Source organism: Colletes latitarsis, chromosome 3 (genome assembly GCF_051014445.1).
Source record: "Colletes latitarsis isolate SP2378_abdomen chromosome 3, iyColLati1, whole genome shotgun sequence".
Lineage (NCBI taxonomy): Eukaryota > Metazoa > Arthropoda > Insecta > Hymenoptera > Colletidae > Colletes > Colletes latitarsis.
Window position 1 is genome coordinate 43,058,276 of NC_135136.1, and position 18,324 is coordinate 43,076,599.

The window sequence follows — 18,324 nt, forward strand, 5'->3', positions numbered from 1 at the left end:
TCCATGGCATGTATAAAAACGTTGCAGACTTTAAAAAAAAAAATGACATAATAGTATCTAAACATAAAATGGAAGTGGAATGTATACATTGCACAATACTGCATTAAGTAATTAGGTTACTAAGGATAAGGATAAGGAGAGTGAGAGTGAAAGAGAGATATTAATTACACGAACGATGAAATGAACTAGAGATCATCTGTGGTCTTCCGAGGTTTCGCGCGATTATCCGAATACGAACGAAGAGAACGGAAGAATCGCTTCCGAGTCCGAAGCTTAACATCACAAGAAACAAAATATCGACAAGCGTACGTATATAGATACGAACAGGCACTCACACATACATACTAATCGATATGGCTAACTTCGTAAGTACAGTCATGGCCGCTCTTAAAATATACCTCGGAGCAATTATGGCTCCAAGAAATATATATTTATGTATATATATATATCATCATTTGAGTTTTAAGCTAATAGTACGTTATATTACTTTGTACGGTGTTTGTTTGTAGCACGGGGCGCGTCACACTGACGTTTCCGCATTAGTATCCTTCCTAAAACAACACGAACGGATAAAATTAAAAAATTGCTGGTTCGGTTTCGATTAATTTCAAAATTTTTACTTGACAACGTATTGACAGTTTGCGAGTTAAAACGTGACCGTCGATAGCAGCAATTCACTGGACGCTTACCTCTTCGCTAATTATTTTCGTTCCCCAGGGTAAGCATAAACGATAGAGAAGACGGTGTTAATGAAATTGTATCTCTGCTACTCGTTTATCGAAAACGAGAACTACGTAAAAACAGAGCCGGGTATTAGCAAAATAACCAATCAAATAACGTTACTCGCGCGAGTGGCCAGTTCTGTTTTAAACAGCGGTTGGAAACATTCCCTGAAGACGACGCGCGACACTTACTCGGTCTCCGTGATCGTTTGCTCGTATTGCTGCTGCTGTTGCCTGAGCCCAGCCAATTCGTTGCTGTGCTGTAGATCGTGGGTGAGCGAGCTGGACAATATTCTGCCGCTCATCGGTAGGATATACTCCGGCGAGTCTTCCAACACGGTCGGCGTGATTTTGCCTCGTTTCAGGCTACCGTACCTCTCCGAGCCGCTAAGATTGTCGTGTTGAGATCCGTGTAAGCTTTGACCTCGCTTCAAGCTTCCGTACCTCTCGGAACCGCTCATGTTCTCATGATTCGAGTTCTGCGAGTGGTGGCTCATACTGGACGCGAGAATGCGGGAAGACATGGGTAGTATATACGGCGTGGGCGAGACGGTGTGATCCTCCTCGGCAGTGTACGGGAACAGATACTTTTCGCCCAAATGATGAAGCTTCTCCTCGCCCTCGGAGTAATTTTCATCCGGCTGACTCTTCCGTGGCGAGTTCATTTCAGGGTAAGGCAGTGGGTTAGGGCTGGAAGTCTTGTTCGAGGCCATTTCGTTGTCGGATATCGTACCTCCCGACCATTGGCTTCCGCGCACGTCCATTACTACAAATGGAACATTTCTTACTTAAGCTATGGTTTATACCCTATCTCTGATTTAGTAAACGCACTGACCGTTCGATGACAAATACGCTTCTGGTAATTGGGAACTCCACCTAGGCGCGTAAATAGGTTTAATGTTTGGGAAGAGTTCCGTGTTTGAGCAAAGTATGTTCAAGTGTTCGGTAGGATTGGTGTGAATGTTAGGCAAGTAACTGTGCGCGACGGACTGCTGCGTCGAGACGCCCATGTTTCTATGGGATCTCGATGCTACGTCCTCTTCGTCCGAGCTATGGGAACTCGCAAGGTCCAAGCTTCTACCACCGCCTTCCGCTTGCGATCCGTCCGAATCCGACTCGGAATCTCTACGCTGATTACGCGGTTCCGTTGATTCTAAAATTTATTATAACTGACATGACGATATCGTTCAATGACTGCTAGAATTTCGACGAATACCTTGTCTGGAGTGTAAGGTCGATCGATGACTTCTAGACGACATGTAGGGGTCCCTATCGCTATTGTAATTGCTAGTGGACGTTGAAGTATGCCTTAAATGAGTGTCGCTACGATATGGACTGGACCCAGTCTTATTTGTACTTCGAGAAGTTGTACTACTCGTTGAAACTCCTACGTGGACTCTTCTGCAGACCGACTCCGCTCCGCTATAAGTCGAGGAGTATGCCAACGCGGATCGCTGTAACACCGTTCAACGTTTTAACGTTTCTTTCCAATTTGTTGCAACGTTATAATAGTTATTTTTTATTCTACTTTCCAATCGTTCAACGTACCGAGTGGCCGTTTACATTCTGACTGCTGCTGCCATTTCCCATGCTTCCTTCCAACAAAGGTGTCTTCTTCCCAATACACCTTAATAGACTCAAATATAAATTTCTACGTACTCTGCCATTGACGAAGCAATAACCGATCAAACTGAACGCTGCGTGAACGACAACGGCTATGCTGAGCAGGTACGAGAGAGTCGGGGAGTTTTCGGACGCGTTGAGGACCGTTAGGGTCCAGGTGGATCCGAGTAAAGGTAACGACGCCACGGACAACCAAAGTAGCGTCCTCAAATTTCCAAAGCCCAGGATGTGCTCCTTCAGCGTGAACGCGGCTCGTACGGACATTACGAGGATACAGAAGTTGACGAATACAGCCAGGCACACCGGTCCTATCAACGACCAAATCACAGTTTCGTAGATCGATAGCCAGCAACTAAAACAGAGAGTCGGGAATAAGATTTATTCGGCTGGTACGTTCGCAACGAGTCTTTTAAACGATTTGCGTACAAATAGAAGTTTCCATATTGATCGGCTCTGACGCCGATCGTTAGTCCAACGATAATAGCCGGAGCGCCGTAACCCATCGTGTAATAAAATCTCATCTGGCCATGATTCACGTCTCTCATCTCGGTGAGCATTCGATACAGGTGAATAGAGTCGACCAGAGTCCACGAGAACGTGCTCAACCATGCGTAATGTAGACCGATTGCCGTCAATTTGCACGGAAATTCGTTCGAGACTAGAGGGCTTCTGGCTTTGAGCGCGATCAGATAGAGCACTTCGGCGAAGAAGACGCACATCACCAAATTTTTATGAATACTGTTCGAGTTCGTGCTGCCGCCTCGTATCAAGGACAAAATGAGCAGAGCGGACAGCAGCAAAGGCAACGCGAGCATGAACGCGCTGTAACTCGTCACGTCTTCCAACAGAGACGGTTCCGGGACGTACTCCAGGTCCAGGACGTCGGTTAATATCGCAAAGGTGGACAACTGTAAACACGAACAGTTGACGATCGTGCCGAAGGATAACGTATCGTCCTCGACTTCGGTGGTGCAGCCCATTCGACTCCACTCACCGACCCTGAAAACGCATTAAACTTAACACCGAATATTCCGATAAAACGCAGACAGGTCGATCGTATGGAGTATCGTACCCTCTAGCCGTGCTCCAGTGCACGCACTGCGGATTAGTTCTAGTCTTAAGTTCGTCTTTTTCGCTAAGCCAGAGGCTAATTTGAACCGGAGACTGCAGAGGAATCCCAGTCAGAGATTCGTAACCGTTTTCAGAAGGGACTAAGACCGACACGGTTAAAACCGGCGATCCTACTGCTACTTCCACGCCCCATCTTACCGTCACCGAATCGTCGAATCTACAAAATATCGCTGCTGTTAATTCGCGTTACTTTTGTTCACCAGAGGTGCATCAACTTTCGTGCAAGTCCTGCACAGTAAATATTGTATTCTCTAACGTACCTTCGAGGTAACAAGGCACCCAATTGTTTGTATTGCACGTAACTCAGCACAGCCTTTCGATTGACCAAACTTTTCTTAACGTTTAATTCCCCTTGCATCAAAGGTTTGATGCCTAACACGCTCAAGGGTACGTGTATCTTGGAGTATGGATCGAATCTGTTCGGATCCGCCATGTAATTATTGTACTTTGGAAAGGCGATCGAGGGTCCGAAATGCGCGGGGGCTGATAAAAACGCGGACGTGTCCGGTATAATGACTCTTTGATCAGCCTCGCTTGGTCTGGCCGTAGAAGCCGATGGATCTTCCTTGTACTCTGCCGTCTCGTAGCCGAATAAACTCTCCGAGGTGACCACGTCCAGACCCAACACTACAAAGCAAACGAACCAACGTCAGAAGATGATTTATACAAGATGATATATACATTTCCTTACCAACGTTAGCGTCGACCACCTCGAAGGGATCGGTGAAGGTATCGTGTTGAGAGGCTGTCAGAGTTTTCAAGTAATTCGCCATCGCGTCTAGAATCTTGTCAGGAGTGTCGCCGTTGAGGTCCTCGATCCTCGACCATTTGTCCACGTACTTGGCCATCGAAACGCTGCCAGCGATCCCGACCAAATGGGAGACGTAGTCTTTATCCTGGCTGTGGGTCAAATTCAGCCCGACCAAGCTCTCCTCGTACCTCAACAAAGCGACCAACAAGGACTCGGCGATCAGCAAGTCGGCGCCGTACATCACTTTGGTCATATTCGCTGCTCTGTGAACGTCTTTGGCTATCTTAACAGCCACGTAAGTGTTGAGGGTCAGATCCTTCGCCTCCAACGCCGCCAGCTGATGTCTCTGCTCGATGAAGGCCTCCGAGGTGCAGTTGAAGAGGTCCGGCTCCTGCCAGCCGCCCAGTTTGTCGTCGCAGGACCTGGACGTCTTGCCTTCGGCGGTGTCCGGGCAATCCTCGACGGCAATCATTCCGAACTTGGTCCTTGGCCACCAGAGACCCTCCGCGTAGGACTTGGGGCAGCCGTCGTACACCACCTCGCATCCCCGAAGGGTGACCTCGGCGTAAGGGTTCGGACAGGCCGTGCAAGATCTGCCGATCACTCCGACTCGACACCTGCACTGTCCCGTCTCGGTGTCGCAGCGAGGTCCGAAGCTTCCAGTGGCGTAGCACTCGCAGGGGATGCACTCCTTCTTGCCAGAGGGTTGGTAATGATTCTCCTTGCAGTAACACTCGCCGGTGGTCTTGTTGCAGGCCGGATCGTAGCCTTTTACCTCGTCGCAGTGGCAGGGTCCGCAGACCGGCGAGCCCCACCAGGTGGCTGGGCAAGGTTGGTCGGCCTTGATCTCGCAGTAATCACCGGAGTACTCAGGTGAATCGCACTGGCAACCGTAACCTCTGCGCGAGCGGAGATCCTCGATGCAGGTGCCGGTGTCGTTGCACGGATTCAAGTCGCATACGCGCTCGCAGTCGCGACCTACTCTGCCCGGCGAGCAAACGCACTCGCTGGCCTTCCACTTGGCGACGCAGACCGAGGCTTCCGGGCAGTCGACGTCGCACTCGGCCTCGGAGTTGCAACCGGTCGCGACGTTCTCCTGAACGGTAGGTCGTAGCAGGACGGTCTGGTTGGTCCCGATGCGGATATCCTGAAGACATCCGTCGAAGAACGGTAGCTCGGTGTTGGTGAACTGTTCGGGCCTACCCACCAGGATCCTGCCCACGTAGAGACCTTGCAGTTTCGCTGGCAGCGGCGAGGACAGAGGTCTGTTGCGATAGTCGACGTCCAGAGAGACCTGGCCGCTCTGCCAGACGATCTCTATCCTGTGCCAGTCGCCGTCCGCCACGTTCTTCCAGGTCTGAACGATGTCGGAACCGTCCAGCAGGCCCACCAGCTTCCCGTCCCGGATCTCGAGCAGCGCCGAGCTGTTCTGACCGATCTGCACGCTCATCACGAACGCCCGGTCGGCTCGCGTCCTCAGGCTGAGAGCTGTCAGCCAGGGCAGCTGAATGGGCCTCAACAAAGGATTGAAGCTGAGCATACCGTCCCCGTGGAAGTTCCATGGTTTGCCCACTTCGTCGGCGCACGTGGGTCCGGCGTAGTTCTCTTCGCATTCGCAGACGAATCCCGACCATACCTCTTTGCATTTCCCGTTATTTCTGCAGGGTGTCGAGGCGCAGAACGAGGCCTTTTCGGGGCAGCCGGAGTTGGTACCGTTGTCCGCCACGAACGAGTTCAGGTCGACGAACGCGTGATCGACGAACAGCTCGCCTATGCAACCGACAAAGTCCTTGTTCCTGATCTGAAAGCTAGAAGGTATGGCGGGCAGACCGCCGAGCTGCAGGGGCCCGGTCAGATCCAGAAACCGATGGCAGGTCTCGGTGACGATGTTGCACCGTTCCTCGAGCACCTGCTCGCTCCTTCCAGCGCAGGACCATCGTGCCCCGAGCCGATCGCCGTACTCCAGCGCCAAAGCAACGTCACAGTCGTCCAGCGAGATCGTCACGGTTCTGTTTATGTAAGAGACCTCCACCTCGTGCCACTGGCCGTCCGAGACCCCGCCGGGCACGCTGGCGCTCGCTCGAGTCACCTCGTCGCCCAGGGAGAAGCTGAACTGTACCTGCGACTCGATTATCTCCAGGGCGACAAAGTCGTGCTTCTCGTTGTAACGACCGTTGTAGAGGAGGAGTCCGTTGGCCGATTCGGTCGCGAACCTTAGTCTGAGATGCAATCTGTGTCTCTGTTTCAGAGACGGGAACGTGAGGAAGGTCGCAGGCCCGAAACTACGGGCTTTCAGCTCGCAGAGCGGCGTGACGCTCTCGAGAGTCGCCACGGGGCATCCTTCGCACGTGAAACCGCCCGTGGTTTTCACGGTGCACTGAGAACCTCCTTTGCACATACCGGGGCTGCAGGTGTCTTGGTCCAGCGAGATCTCGCAATTCTCTCCCACGTACTCGGCGCCGCAGACGCATGTGTATCCGCCCTCCCTTCGATGGCAGCTGCCCCCGTTCAAGCAGGGATTCGAGTAACAGAGATTGACCTCCGTGTCGCAGAGGTAGGACTCCTTGCTGCCGGTGAAGCCTCTAGCGCATCTGCACGCGAACGTCGTCACCGGATATATCGGCCTGAAAAGGACCGTGTCGCTGCTCGCGAATCCAGAAGCATTCCCGAACTTCAGGACAGTCAGGCACTCCTCGAAGTTCAAACAGGGCTCCCTGACGCAGAGATTGTCGTCGAACGGCAGCACCGTGACCGTCGCTAATCTCGCTAGTATACCTCTGTTCAAGTAAACGCGCTCTTGGAGGAATTGCGGGCTGTAGAACTCGTCGGTGACGCCTGGCTCGACTCTGCGCGCCGAGAAGCTCACGTTTAGGATTTTCCCGTGCACGTTCGCGTCCTCCTGTATGCTAAATAGGAATATGTTCTCTCTAGGGCACGGGACGATCGCCGCCAGACCGTCGAGAAAGTAGCCCAACAGAGGACTGAGAAACGCCTCGGCGGTCATGTCGTCCAGTCGCACGGTAATCGAGTTTAGAAGCATCTTGTCGGTGATCAGTCGCACGGAAAGCGTCATCGTGGCCTTGACCTCGTTGATCCCGTCCGTGACTGACACCTCCATGGTCGCTACGCGCGGCACGTTCGTGTTCAATTGCGGCGACAGACGTATCTCGCCCGTCGTTCTGTTCAGGTCTATTAAATTCGCATTGTTCCCGGCGAGGATCGTGTACGTCAGCTTGTCGGTCACGTCCGCGTCCACGGCCGGTATCTTGCCGATGGCCGTGGCCGGGAAGAAGTCTTTGAAGTTGTTGAAAATTATCTGAAAGTCCTTCAAGACGGGCGCGTTGTCGTTCACGTCGGTCACCAGAATCTGGACCAGAGCGTCCGAGCGCAACGGAGGCGAGGCTGCTCGCACCACTAACTCGAACTTTTTCTTCGGCGATTCGTAGTCTAATTCCTCCAGAGTGATCAGTTCCGCTCGATCCGCGCCCGGCCTGACATTCAGAGCAAAGCTGTTCGAGTCCTCGCCTCCTATCACGGAATATTGCACGACGGCGTTCGGTCCCTCGTCCGGATCGTGAGCATAGATCTCACCTACGGTCGAGCCGATCGGCGAATTCTCCGTTATGTAAAGAACGATTTTATCGTTTTCGAACGCCGGCGGCGAATCGTTCACGTCCTCTATCTTAACGATCACGGGCACCACGGACGTCAGGGAAGGAGACCCTCTGTCCATGGCTATCGCTTTCAGGGAGTACCTCGCGACCGATTCTCTGTCCAATGGTTTCGCCGTTCTGACTATACCCGTCGTGGAATCCACGGCGAACGCGCCGTCGCCGTCGTCCTCTAGCGCATACCTTACCTGAAACGATAGATCATGTAATAGGTTGCACGAATTTTTACTACATTAGGAACGTGTTTTTTTTAGATATTGCAATAACCCTAATCGTACCCTGCCGTTGAGATCCGTGTCCGCGTCGGTAGCGGAAACTTTCAAGACGCAAGTGCCGACCAGGACGTCTTCCGGAATGGAACCCTGGTACTGAGGCGCCTCGAAGATCGGGGAATTATCGTTTACGTCCGTGACGGATATCTCTACGTCCGTGGTATCCGAGAGAGGTGGGACGCCTCCGTCCCTGGCTGTAACTGTTAACAAATACGCTGGTATAAGTTCGCGATCGAGGGTCCGGGTAGTCGTAATGGCGCCCGTCTGTGGATTGATGGTGAACTCGGACGACGCTTGGTCCCCGCCGTCGGTGTCCAAGCTGTATGTGACTTGGGCGTTCTTTCCAACGTCGGAATCGGTCGCGCTGACGACCAGAACCGTGGTGCCGACTGGTGCGTCCTCGAACACTGAGACGGAGTACGGCGCGTTCTCGAAAACGGGAGAAAAATTGTTCGCATCGGAGATATTTACGTAGACGAGAGCAGTGTCGGTTCTACCCCCGCTGTCGGAGGCTGTCACGGTCAACACGAATCTTTTCTCCTGCTTGTAGTCGAGCGGCTGAGCCACGGTGATCAAACCCCTGCCGTTTTGGGACGCTATGGAGAACCGACCTCTCGTGTTGCCAGCGGTGATCTCGTAATGTATCCTGGCGTCCTCGTCGGGATCGGTCGCCGTGACGGAGGTCACCGGAGTGCCTGGCGGGTCGTCCTCCGACACCACGGCTTCGTAGTTCTTTGGGTCGAAGTATGGATCGTTGTCGTTGACGTCGGTGACCGTGAGTATCACCGTAGCGCTGGCGGCCTTGGGCATTTCTCCCGAATCCGCCGCGATCACGGTGAACTGATACCTGGAGCATTGCTCGCGATCGAGCTGCTTGGTCGTGTAGATCCATCCGGTCTCGGCGTTCACCGTTATGGGAAAGTTCTCCGTGGAGGCGCCGGAGAAGTCTCGAGCCCCGACGGTGTACTTGATGTGCGCGTTCGCGCCCTCGTCGGCGTCGTACGCCTGTATCCTCAGCATCGAGTACCCGACGGGCACGTTCTCCGACACGGATTCTTGAAAATGGCTGGTATAGAAACGCGGAGCATTGTCGTTAACGTCCTTGACGTGCACCAGCAGCTGCGTGGTGTTCGATCTGGCAGGCGATCCGCCATCTTGTGCCCGAATTACTATCTTGTAGCTTCTGGTGGACTCGTAGTCCAAGGACTTGACGAGTGCCACGTCGCCGCTCATAGAGTCTATCGAGAACGTGTTCTGCGTATTTCCACCGATAATCGCGTACCGTACAACGGCGTTGTTCCCGGCGTCGGCGTCCGTCGCCCGGATACGAGCCACCACAGGGTTCGCCGTGTAGTCCAAGTCCTCGGGTATCCAGACGGAATAGGTACGCTCGGTAAACTGAGGATAGTTGTCGTTGTCGTCCAAAACGCGGACCATCAAGGTAGCGTTCGCGCTCTTCCTCGCGGACGGAGGCGTCGCCTGGTCGGTCACGCTCAGCAGCACCGTGTAGATCTCGGTTTTCTCTCTGTCGAACGGCGTGCGAGTAGTGATCACCCCCGATCTGGGATCTATGCGGAAAGTGAGAGCGTCCTCGGGGCTCGCGACACCGTTCCCGCAGCTCGTCGCCAGGATCGAGTACTCGACCTCGGCGTTTCTACCGGTATCCTTGTCCGAGGCCTTCACCGTAACCACGGTCGAGCCCACAGGCACACCCTCTCTGACGGAGGCGTCGTACTCCGGCCACTCGAAGCTGGGCGCGTGATCGTTCGCGTCCAGAACGTTCACCTGAAGGGTGGTGGTGCCTGTGCGCGGGGGAAACGAGTCGTCCACGGCCAACACCCGGAAATAGTGCACGTCCACGCTTTCCCGGTCGAGTCTGGCGCGGGTGGTGACTCTGCCGGTGACGGAATCGAGGATCAACAACTCCTGGGACCGAGCGTCCAGAAGGGAGCTCATCGAGTAACGGACCGTTCCGCCTTCCGGGTCCCTGGCGCGGACGGACGTCACGTACACGCCAGGATCCTTCTCTTCCTCGACCGCCCCGACGTACAACGGCTGCTCGAAGTACGGAGATTGATTCTTCAACTCTCTCCTCACGCGTCTGCCCAAGTCAGTGTCGTCCAGTTGACGATGATGAAAGACGATCTTGAGACGGTGCTCGGCGTCGGTCAGTCGCGATTCCATGCCGCATCTGAGGTTCATCGACACGGAGATCTTCCACAACGGGTCTACCAAGCATTGCTCGGAAGCAGAGACCAGGTCGCCGGCCGCTCCCTCGATGAGAAACCTCGGATCGGCCACGCCACCCCATCTGGTCTCGCACTCCTTCAAGGCCGTTTGCGGAAGGAAGTCGCGTAACGCTGCAACCAGCTGCGACGTCCGAAGGCAGACTTCGGTGAACCTGACAACAAGACCGACAGTGTCATACGACGAATCTTATAAATCTCTTTACCGCGACTATTCTTCTAGGACGGGATATCGAGCTGGTAGCAAGTACTGGAGGTGACGCCATAGAAGCAACAAAAATTTTCACATAATGTCTCTCCGTTGATCTTGGCTATAAATACGTACAGGTTGGAACAAGAATCAGCAATTATTTTAATTTGGTAACTGACTAATCGAACCCGAATGTCACCTACGAAATAATAAACGGAAAATCACCTCTCGGTGCTGGGCATAGCGTAGGAGGCCAAAGTCTCCGCCATCCATCCTCTGGTGGCGGCAAGGTCTCGGTTCTCACCGCCGCAGCCGGTTATCAAGATCCTCAACGGCAGGCTGTAATAGTCAATGGTTGGTCTGCCGAGTCTGGAGCTCGTCGAGTCCACGTAGAAGGTGAAAATCCGCGGATATTGAAGCCCATCGCAGCTCAACGGTCGCGCCAAGGTGACGCGGCCGGTGTGAGGGTGGACCTTGAGCAGTTTCCTCGCGAACCAGGCAGTTCGTTCGTTCGACACCTGGTATTTTCGGCGACCACCCAGCTGAGGCACTCCTGCCTCGAACACCACGCTCCCGGTCGGTGTTTCGGAGGACAGCACAGCCAGATAGGCGTGGGTCAGGGTCCAGAAGCCCGCGAGGATTGGAAGGATCCATTTCCACTTGGCCATGGCGGCCACCCTCTTACTGCTCGCGGTCCTTCGCGTGTTCTTCTTCCCTCGCGGACGAGCGTCCCATCGTTCCACGCTTCCTTGCTGCTCGCCACCTTCAATGCGTCCCTGTCTCGTGTCTCATCTGCAAACCAACAGAAATTCGAGGATCAAACAACGCCGACTTTACTAGGTTTCTTCCAACTGCAGTAACGATTCTTAAAATCTACGGCAAAGACAAAATTCGACACCAGTGGATATTTATAGAGAGCGATATCGTCGAGCCTCGGAGTCGCCTTTATCTTTTGCCGACAGTCGCAGTCGACAACCAAAGAAAAGAGTGAGAACATCGTCTTTCAACTTACGGATCGCGCACGGAGTTCAATTTAAAAATCATTACCGCATGCTCGATCCGTTTACATTAATTTGTTAATACATCAAGGTGGGCATAAAGCTTGAATTTGAAGTTTTAAAAATAATTATCAGCCTTCGAGTTCGACGAAGAGAAGCAACGTTACAAATGCTATTTCAACGAACAACATTATTGTTGTAATTGAAAATCGTACGCTACAAGTTCTATCCTCGACTAAATCGTTTAGAAAACACGGCTGACTTCCATGTTTTCTTGCGCTGAAAATCCTCCGCGAGTGTGAGAATGCAATACCCTGCGCAAAACGTGGGAACAACGATTTCCGTTCATATTACCCTCCTTGTTCGTTCGTTCCCTACCATGGCAAATTCGTTGACCCTGCCTCGTTCAACGTGGAAGCTAAGACGCGATGAAACTCCAACTTTGAAACGTTCCACGGTGGAGTAAAACGCGAGAAGGAACAATAACCTGAGGAAACAGACTAAAGTTTTTATAAGTTGTCTATACATGCACTACAATTTTTACAATGGTCTTGTAGAATACCTCGATGTGCAAAGGGGTTAATTTGAAGAGCAAAACCTATATCCTTTAATTATTTCTCAGCATTTCTTTAATAATATTCTTCCACTGTATTCGAGAGGTACGAAGGTGCATACTGCGTACAGGTACCGAGATGGTTGCAAGAGAAGCAGGTCCGTAACGGCGAAGAGTGGAAACGCGTTTAAGAATACGCGATGTAATACGTAGCGCAAAGGACGCAGTCGTCCTCGACTAGTGTTCCATGTGTTTTATTGTGTTAGAAATTGCCGCGGCGGTCGGTCCCCAAGATCGAGGGACTAGTTGACCGTAGCCTGAGCACGATAGGCCTCTCTCGAGGCATCGTCTCGGCGATCCTCCTTCCCCGGAGGCTAGCCGATCCGGTTTGACCAATCCAAACGGATGGTGCATCGGCACGAACCAATCGAACCTACGGCTCGTGCAACCACCGACCACCAACCAACCGGCTACGATCCTCCAGAACAAAATAACGCAACGAGAAAAGAAACTACCAAAGAGATACTCAGGGACGCCGTTGTTTAAACGCGTAGGGAGGGACGCTTCGTCTGCATCTCGCGATGCGTACGACCTTTGCCTCGCCTCGAAAATACTTGGTCGGGTTCATTTTTAGAATCTAAATTGTTTAAATTACAAGAGGTATTACGACAAGAGAAGACCGGAAATGCTTTCGATGTACGGTCTCAGAGAAACGAGAATGATTCGTGACCAACGTCTCGTAAAAGGATCCTCGAGCGTGATCGATAAAAAACGATAATCGCAAACAACCGTACCGAGTACTCTGAAAAACATGCGAATCATCGAAACAATCTAGCTCCGGAGCTGCTCGACGAATCTACGAATGTACACTGGAACGGTTTAGTACTCGCGAGGCATCAAGGATGGATTTAAATTTAACAAAAATTTAATTTCTTTCGCGCTAAAGAGGTAACGTCCGAGAAGAAAATGTCGAGCGTCGTACGCGAAGCGTAAACGCGTCCTTTTCGAACGCACTCTTAAAGCGAGGTATGTATTCCATGAACGGTGCACACTTGCACCTTTATATTCCATCCTCGTTCCCGCTTGCGCCGTTCCTGACTGTGAAATTCCGGTTAACCGTCCAGTGGAAAATGCACGATTTCGATAACATCTTTCAGCATGGAGATTCTTACCCCCGAACACGTATATCACGACTAGGTGAAACTAATGTCCGCGTTACGACACAAGTATCCATTTTCCTGGCCGTTGAGCACGGAAGAAAAATAATGGCGAGGATCGGGGATCCTCCGCTTTCAGCGAATGGGCTATTAATTACACGAAAAAGGCTGAACCGGGCCTGGAATTCGAACCTACCAATTACAGTCGAAAACAGGTCCCGATCTTCCCGGTAACGACGAGCACACCTCCTCGAGTCGGTCGAGTGGTTTCGGGATCGTAGATAACCGGTCGAAACTCCGATTTCTGACCAAAACTATTTAGTCGAGACCTTTCGGCGAATATAGGTGTACGTTATCGCGAAACCAGTCGACCTCGAACGAACGAACAAAACGCCCAATTCGATGGCCCTTTTAATAAAGACATAAAGCCTTTTACTATCGTTTCCAGCGATTCGTCGATTCGATTTACTGTTTTGTCGTCACGGACACACACCAAGGCAATTTACTTGACTCGTTACAAAATACCAAATCTTCCAATTGATCTCTCAAGCAATTTTAATCCACTCTAAGTTCTGAAATTTAATTGGTTGAGTTAGCCAGAGAACGATACAGCATTATAGAAAAATTTAGCGTATATTTTACCGTTTACAAAATTATTATACTCTATCCAAGATAGTATTTGCCGGTACCTATACTATCGAATCTCGAAGATTGTTCTGCAACCAGCTAGAAACCGTAAACGATGTTGCAGTATTATTTCCTAATCGATTTCATCGTCTCTACGTAATATGACACGAAGCATGTTTTATGGAACATTGTGCAACCCTTAAATCCTCTGTAACGATCATCCAATGCGACGATTACCTTGGACAAATCCTAGCGTTTCGTTAAACCGTCAACTGAAATTCTATGGACGCGGCGCGTTTAAACTCCAGGCATTCCTATCGTCCTTCAGCCTGAAAAAGAATTATAATTGAAAGAATGGCTGAATTTACAACTTTCATTTATACGCGGTATTTCTTTTTAAACACTTATATTGTTGTTTCGAAGAAAAAGAAACGTTACGCGATACGAAAGAACCGAGAAAAGTATCGCAATATCATTACCATAATCGACCCCTCGATCGCGATTCTACGAAAATTCTTTCGCTATTCGAGCCTCATCTTCGCGTCGTATTACGTTTACACGGCTCACGAAGGTCGGCCGAAATTGGGGGGAAATTATTTTCTCGGAAAGAGAAGCGACCAGACGTAACTTGATAGCTCCAAGGTGTTTTTGGTCCAAGCTACACAAAGAAGCATTATTTTTTTTTGTTAACGGTTGCTTTGTCTGATCATCCAACGAATGACCACGCGAAACGACGCGCTGTATGTAGGTACATGCACGGTTATTTTGTTGCAGAAGATTGCAACAACCAAGTACAGTGTATCTACCTGCCGTTTAACAACATTCCTAATTAAACTAACGTTATTTACAATTTTACACGGAGTTTTCCTATCGTACACAATATCGTAACACGTTGTAAGTTCAAGATGCCGATCGGTGGTCACCGATGTCCACCATGAACAGTCAGCGTGTTAAGATTACGATCAGACGCGATCGAGCGATTCTATTCGACTAGAATCGAGCGTGACCGTTAGCTTCTAGAATCGTTGTTTTTATCGTGGACGCAGAAAGTGAATTTCGAAGAGGATTCGTCGAAATCGTGAGACCAAAGGGGTCTGATTGTTTTAGCAGAGCTAGCTTCACACTTTCGATTTCCGTTCTGTTACAATTTTCTTGGGAACGATTTTCTTTTACGAGACATGACATTGCAGCACCAGTGCTCGATAAATTCGAACAGCAATGAAACGATGGTTTCAAGAATGAGTAATGGCGAATTCTCCTAGAGTCACGCGAACGAAAACCTAATGGCAGTTTCGTTATTCCGCGGCAGTTACAATAACAACCGTTACACGGTACGAGAAGCTACATTCGCGTAACGGTGAGCGGTAAAATCGGAAAAAGGAGAGGCGCGGATCGACTATCCTCGAATATAGTATAGTATAGTTCATTGATTTCTCAACCATTGCCGGACATAGCTCTTCGAACTAAATATAGTAAGCAATTGTACGAAGGGACCATCTTCATCGAGAACAAATTTTTAATCCGAGTCGTGCGGATCTTACGAAGAGAGACTGGAACTAGTTAACCAAGCGTATCGTTTCCAATGAATTTTCAATAGCTGAAATGGAAATAAATTCAAAGATAAATCATCCTTCAAGCTTTCCCTTAACGGAAGTGTTCGTCGATATATAGGGTGTTCATCCCTGGGAAAAATTTTAATGAGGGATTCTAGAGGCCAAAATAAGACAAAAATCAAGAATACCAATTTGTCGATGGAGGCTTCGTTAAAAAGTTATTAACGTTTGAAGTTCTGCCATTACTGAATTTTTTTCTCAAAAATGCGCAAGATTTCGGGGGTATGTCTATTCACCAAAAATGATTGTAATTGACCCCCACAGCTAACAATATTTTTTTCAGAACGATTTGAAATTTTTTTTTTTCGTCGAAAAATTTAGGCACCTACCCCCGTCGATTTTTCTTAAAAATTCATTTTTCATTTTTAATAATTTTGTTTGACGTCCTACGGAAAAGTTGTCTAATACTTTTTTGTAGGTACCCATGAGCTCTACTTCGGAAAAAAGTTTCATTGAAATATATTCACTATTATAGGAGTTATGGCTGTTTGAATATTGGACCATTTTTATGGGGTTTTTCTTATTTTGCGAAGTCAAGGACCAACTTTTCGAATATTTTTACGATTTGTACATATTCTACACTAAAATGCGCGTAGTTTGCTGTTTTAAACATTAAAATCGTCCAATCCGTTCAGAAATTATGACGTTTTAAAGATTCGCATGAAATTTCAGGGAAGCATTTCTGGCCAGAAATTAGAATTTCGGTAAGGAATTTTTTTCTCGAAAGTGCGTAGGATTTCGGGGGTATGTATAATGACCAAAAATGATCGTAATTGACCCTTGCAACCGAAAATAATTTTTTTAGGATGATTTGAAAAATTTTTTTTTCGCCGAAAAATTTCACACCTTCTCGAATTTTTTTCTAGAAAGTGGGTAGGATTTCGAAGGTATGTCTATTCACCAAAAATGATTGTAATTGACCCCCACAGCTAACAATATTTTTTCCAGAACGATTTGAAATTTTTGAATTTAATTGTTAGTAATTTTTTAATGGAGCCTTCATCAAGAAATTGGTATTCTTGATTTTCGTCTTATTTTGGCCTCTAGAATCCCCCATTAAAGTTCTTCCCAGGGGTGCTAAACCCGTACCGATTAAATAATATAAATTAGTCAAAATATTGTTCCTACCTTATACATACGATTAATGATAATTACTATTTGCATCGACAGCCAAATATCGAAACATTACTTGTCGGGATTGGTCCATTTACTTTACTATCTTCCGTTACCTTTCTATCTTCTAGCGCCTAAATATCTGAAAAAGAGTGATATTTTTACGTGCGTGCAACTACGAAGGGAGATGCTGGCTGCAGATAAAAGTCCTACGGAAGAACGCTCAATTTTATGGAACCTGTTCCCACCGTGTGGCTCCCTCAAACGGGTTTAGTTAGGTGCATACGTTTTATGCACGTATGCGTGCACAGGCGTTTTTAAAGACCATAAATTAACGTTCTGTTCTTACGACTGTGCCGGAGATTCCGAAAATTCGCAAGTATCTTAATTAAACCTCCGCGAAATTCCGGGACGACAATTTCGATACGCGTTCATTTCTTAATTTCACCCAACGACGATTAACTCTCGATAGATTCCTTCGAACATTTGCATCGAGAAATTGAACAAGCTTTTGAACAACAAAGATTCTTACATTTATTCGTTTCGATACAGATCAAGAGGTATCGTAGACGTGAAATTGGTTACATTTGCGAACAACTTCCGTCTCGTCTCGACGTTGCAATCTTCCCGCATAACGGCGAGTCTCGGCTCGACTCCACTCGAGCACGTTTCACGAAGAGAGGGTGAAATAGAAAAGTCATCCTTCTCTCTCTCTTTCTCCCTTGCAATCAGGGGTGAGTGACTCACGTTCCGCAGCTTCGACGCCGACAGTCGTCGGGACGCTTACCCTCCAAATATTGATTCGCCGGCTCGGGGAAAACGAGACTGCTAACCCCTAGCATCGCCGTATCTAAATTCTTCTAACGCGGCGTTTCTTGGCTTCTTATTCACCGGGTCTTCTTTCTACTCGCGTTACAACATTTTCTTCCTAGACACGCTTTTCAAAGAACACGACTAACCTAAACGGTACATTACGATCGAACAAACGCATACGTTCGTCGATTATTCCGAGGATCCAACAACTTTTTTCGACCATGTGCATTGCAAGAGACCTAACCCCACGCGCCTTTTCTCCTTTCTCGAAAGGTGAACAGAAATTACCATGAATCGCGTTCGTTGAAACTCTATAAGGAAAAGAAAGAAGAAACGCGGCTTGTTGGGTCGTCGTAACGCAAAGAGGTCGAAGCGAAGCCCGTAATTGTTACGAGTTGCGTCGTCGTTCCAATTAATAAGGCATTTTGCTCGTGAGAAACCACCGGCCGCGACGCATCTTAGAAAAATCAAGTCACGGGAATGTGCCATTCGAAAAGGTCACTCACCGTCCCGCCAAGGTCGCCGCAGTTTTGTCACATTGCGAGTCCACGCCCAGCCTCGACGATTAATCCTTTAATCCTGTCCTCGCACTTTCTTCAACGCGTCCACGGAAAATCTTTGAAAAAGAACGAGATTCGCAAATGTAAAGAAAAGAAAAACTCCACGGTGTATCACAGGGAACGACGTGCACGCACTTCAGCTACTCTCGGCAGCGTCGCGACTACTACGAACCAGTCCATACACGCACGACCAGTCTTACGTGCGAGCGTAGTAGAGGGCGACTACCTGCGACCGTGTATCTCGACATTGACTTCGAGCGACGATCAAACGACCACGATCTCTG

The 18,324-nt window shown here is 49.4% G+C and overlaps 1 protein-coding gene across 1 annotated transcript; it reads right to left on the minus strand.

The window, feature by feature from the left end:
- Positions 1–38: 38 nt before the first annotated feature.
- On the minus strand, positions 39–18,115 carry Stan (protocadherin-like wing polarity protein stan). The gene is made up of 12 exons (XM_076762181.1): positions 17,987–18,115; positions 10,832–11,398; positions 8,177–10,571; positions 4,168–8,086; positions 3,737–4,103; positions 3,418–3,633; positions 2,772–3,344; positions 2,271–2,697; positions 1,939–2,176; positions 1,558–1,875; positions 915–1,488; positions 39–551 (listed from the first exon to the last, which is right to left on the minus strand). The coding sequence occupies exons 2-12, from the start codon at positions 11,272–11,274 to the stop codon at positions 521–523; spliced, it is 9,501 nt and encodes a 3,166-aa protein (XP_076618296.1). The 5' UTR covers positions 11,275–11,398; positions 17,987–18,115; the 3' UTR covers positions 39–520.
- Between the last annotated feature and the right edge of the window lie 209 nt (positions 18,116–18,324).

Coding starts and splice junctions, on each gene's coding strand:
- Stan (XM_076762181.1), bottom strand. CDS start 11,274: ATGGCCAAGTGGAAATGGATCCTTCCAATCCTCGCGGGCTTCTGGACC. Junction 8,087..8,176: donor ACACGGATCTCAACGGCAGG/GTACGATTAGGG, acceptor CTATCGTTTCAG/GTAAGGTATGCGCTAGAGGA. Junction 3,634..3,736: donor GGTGCCTTGTTACCTCGAAG/GTACGTTAGAGA, acceptor GATATTTTGTAG/ATTCGACGATTCGGTGACGG.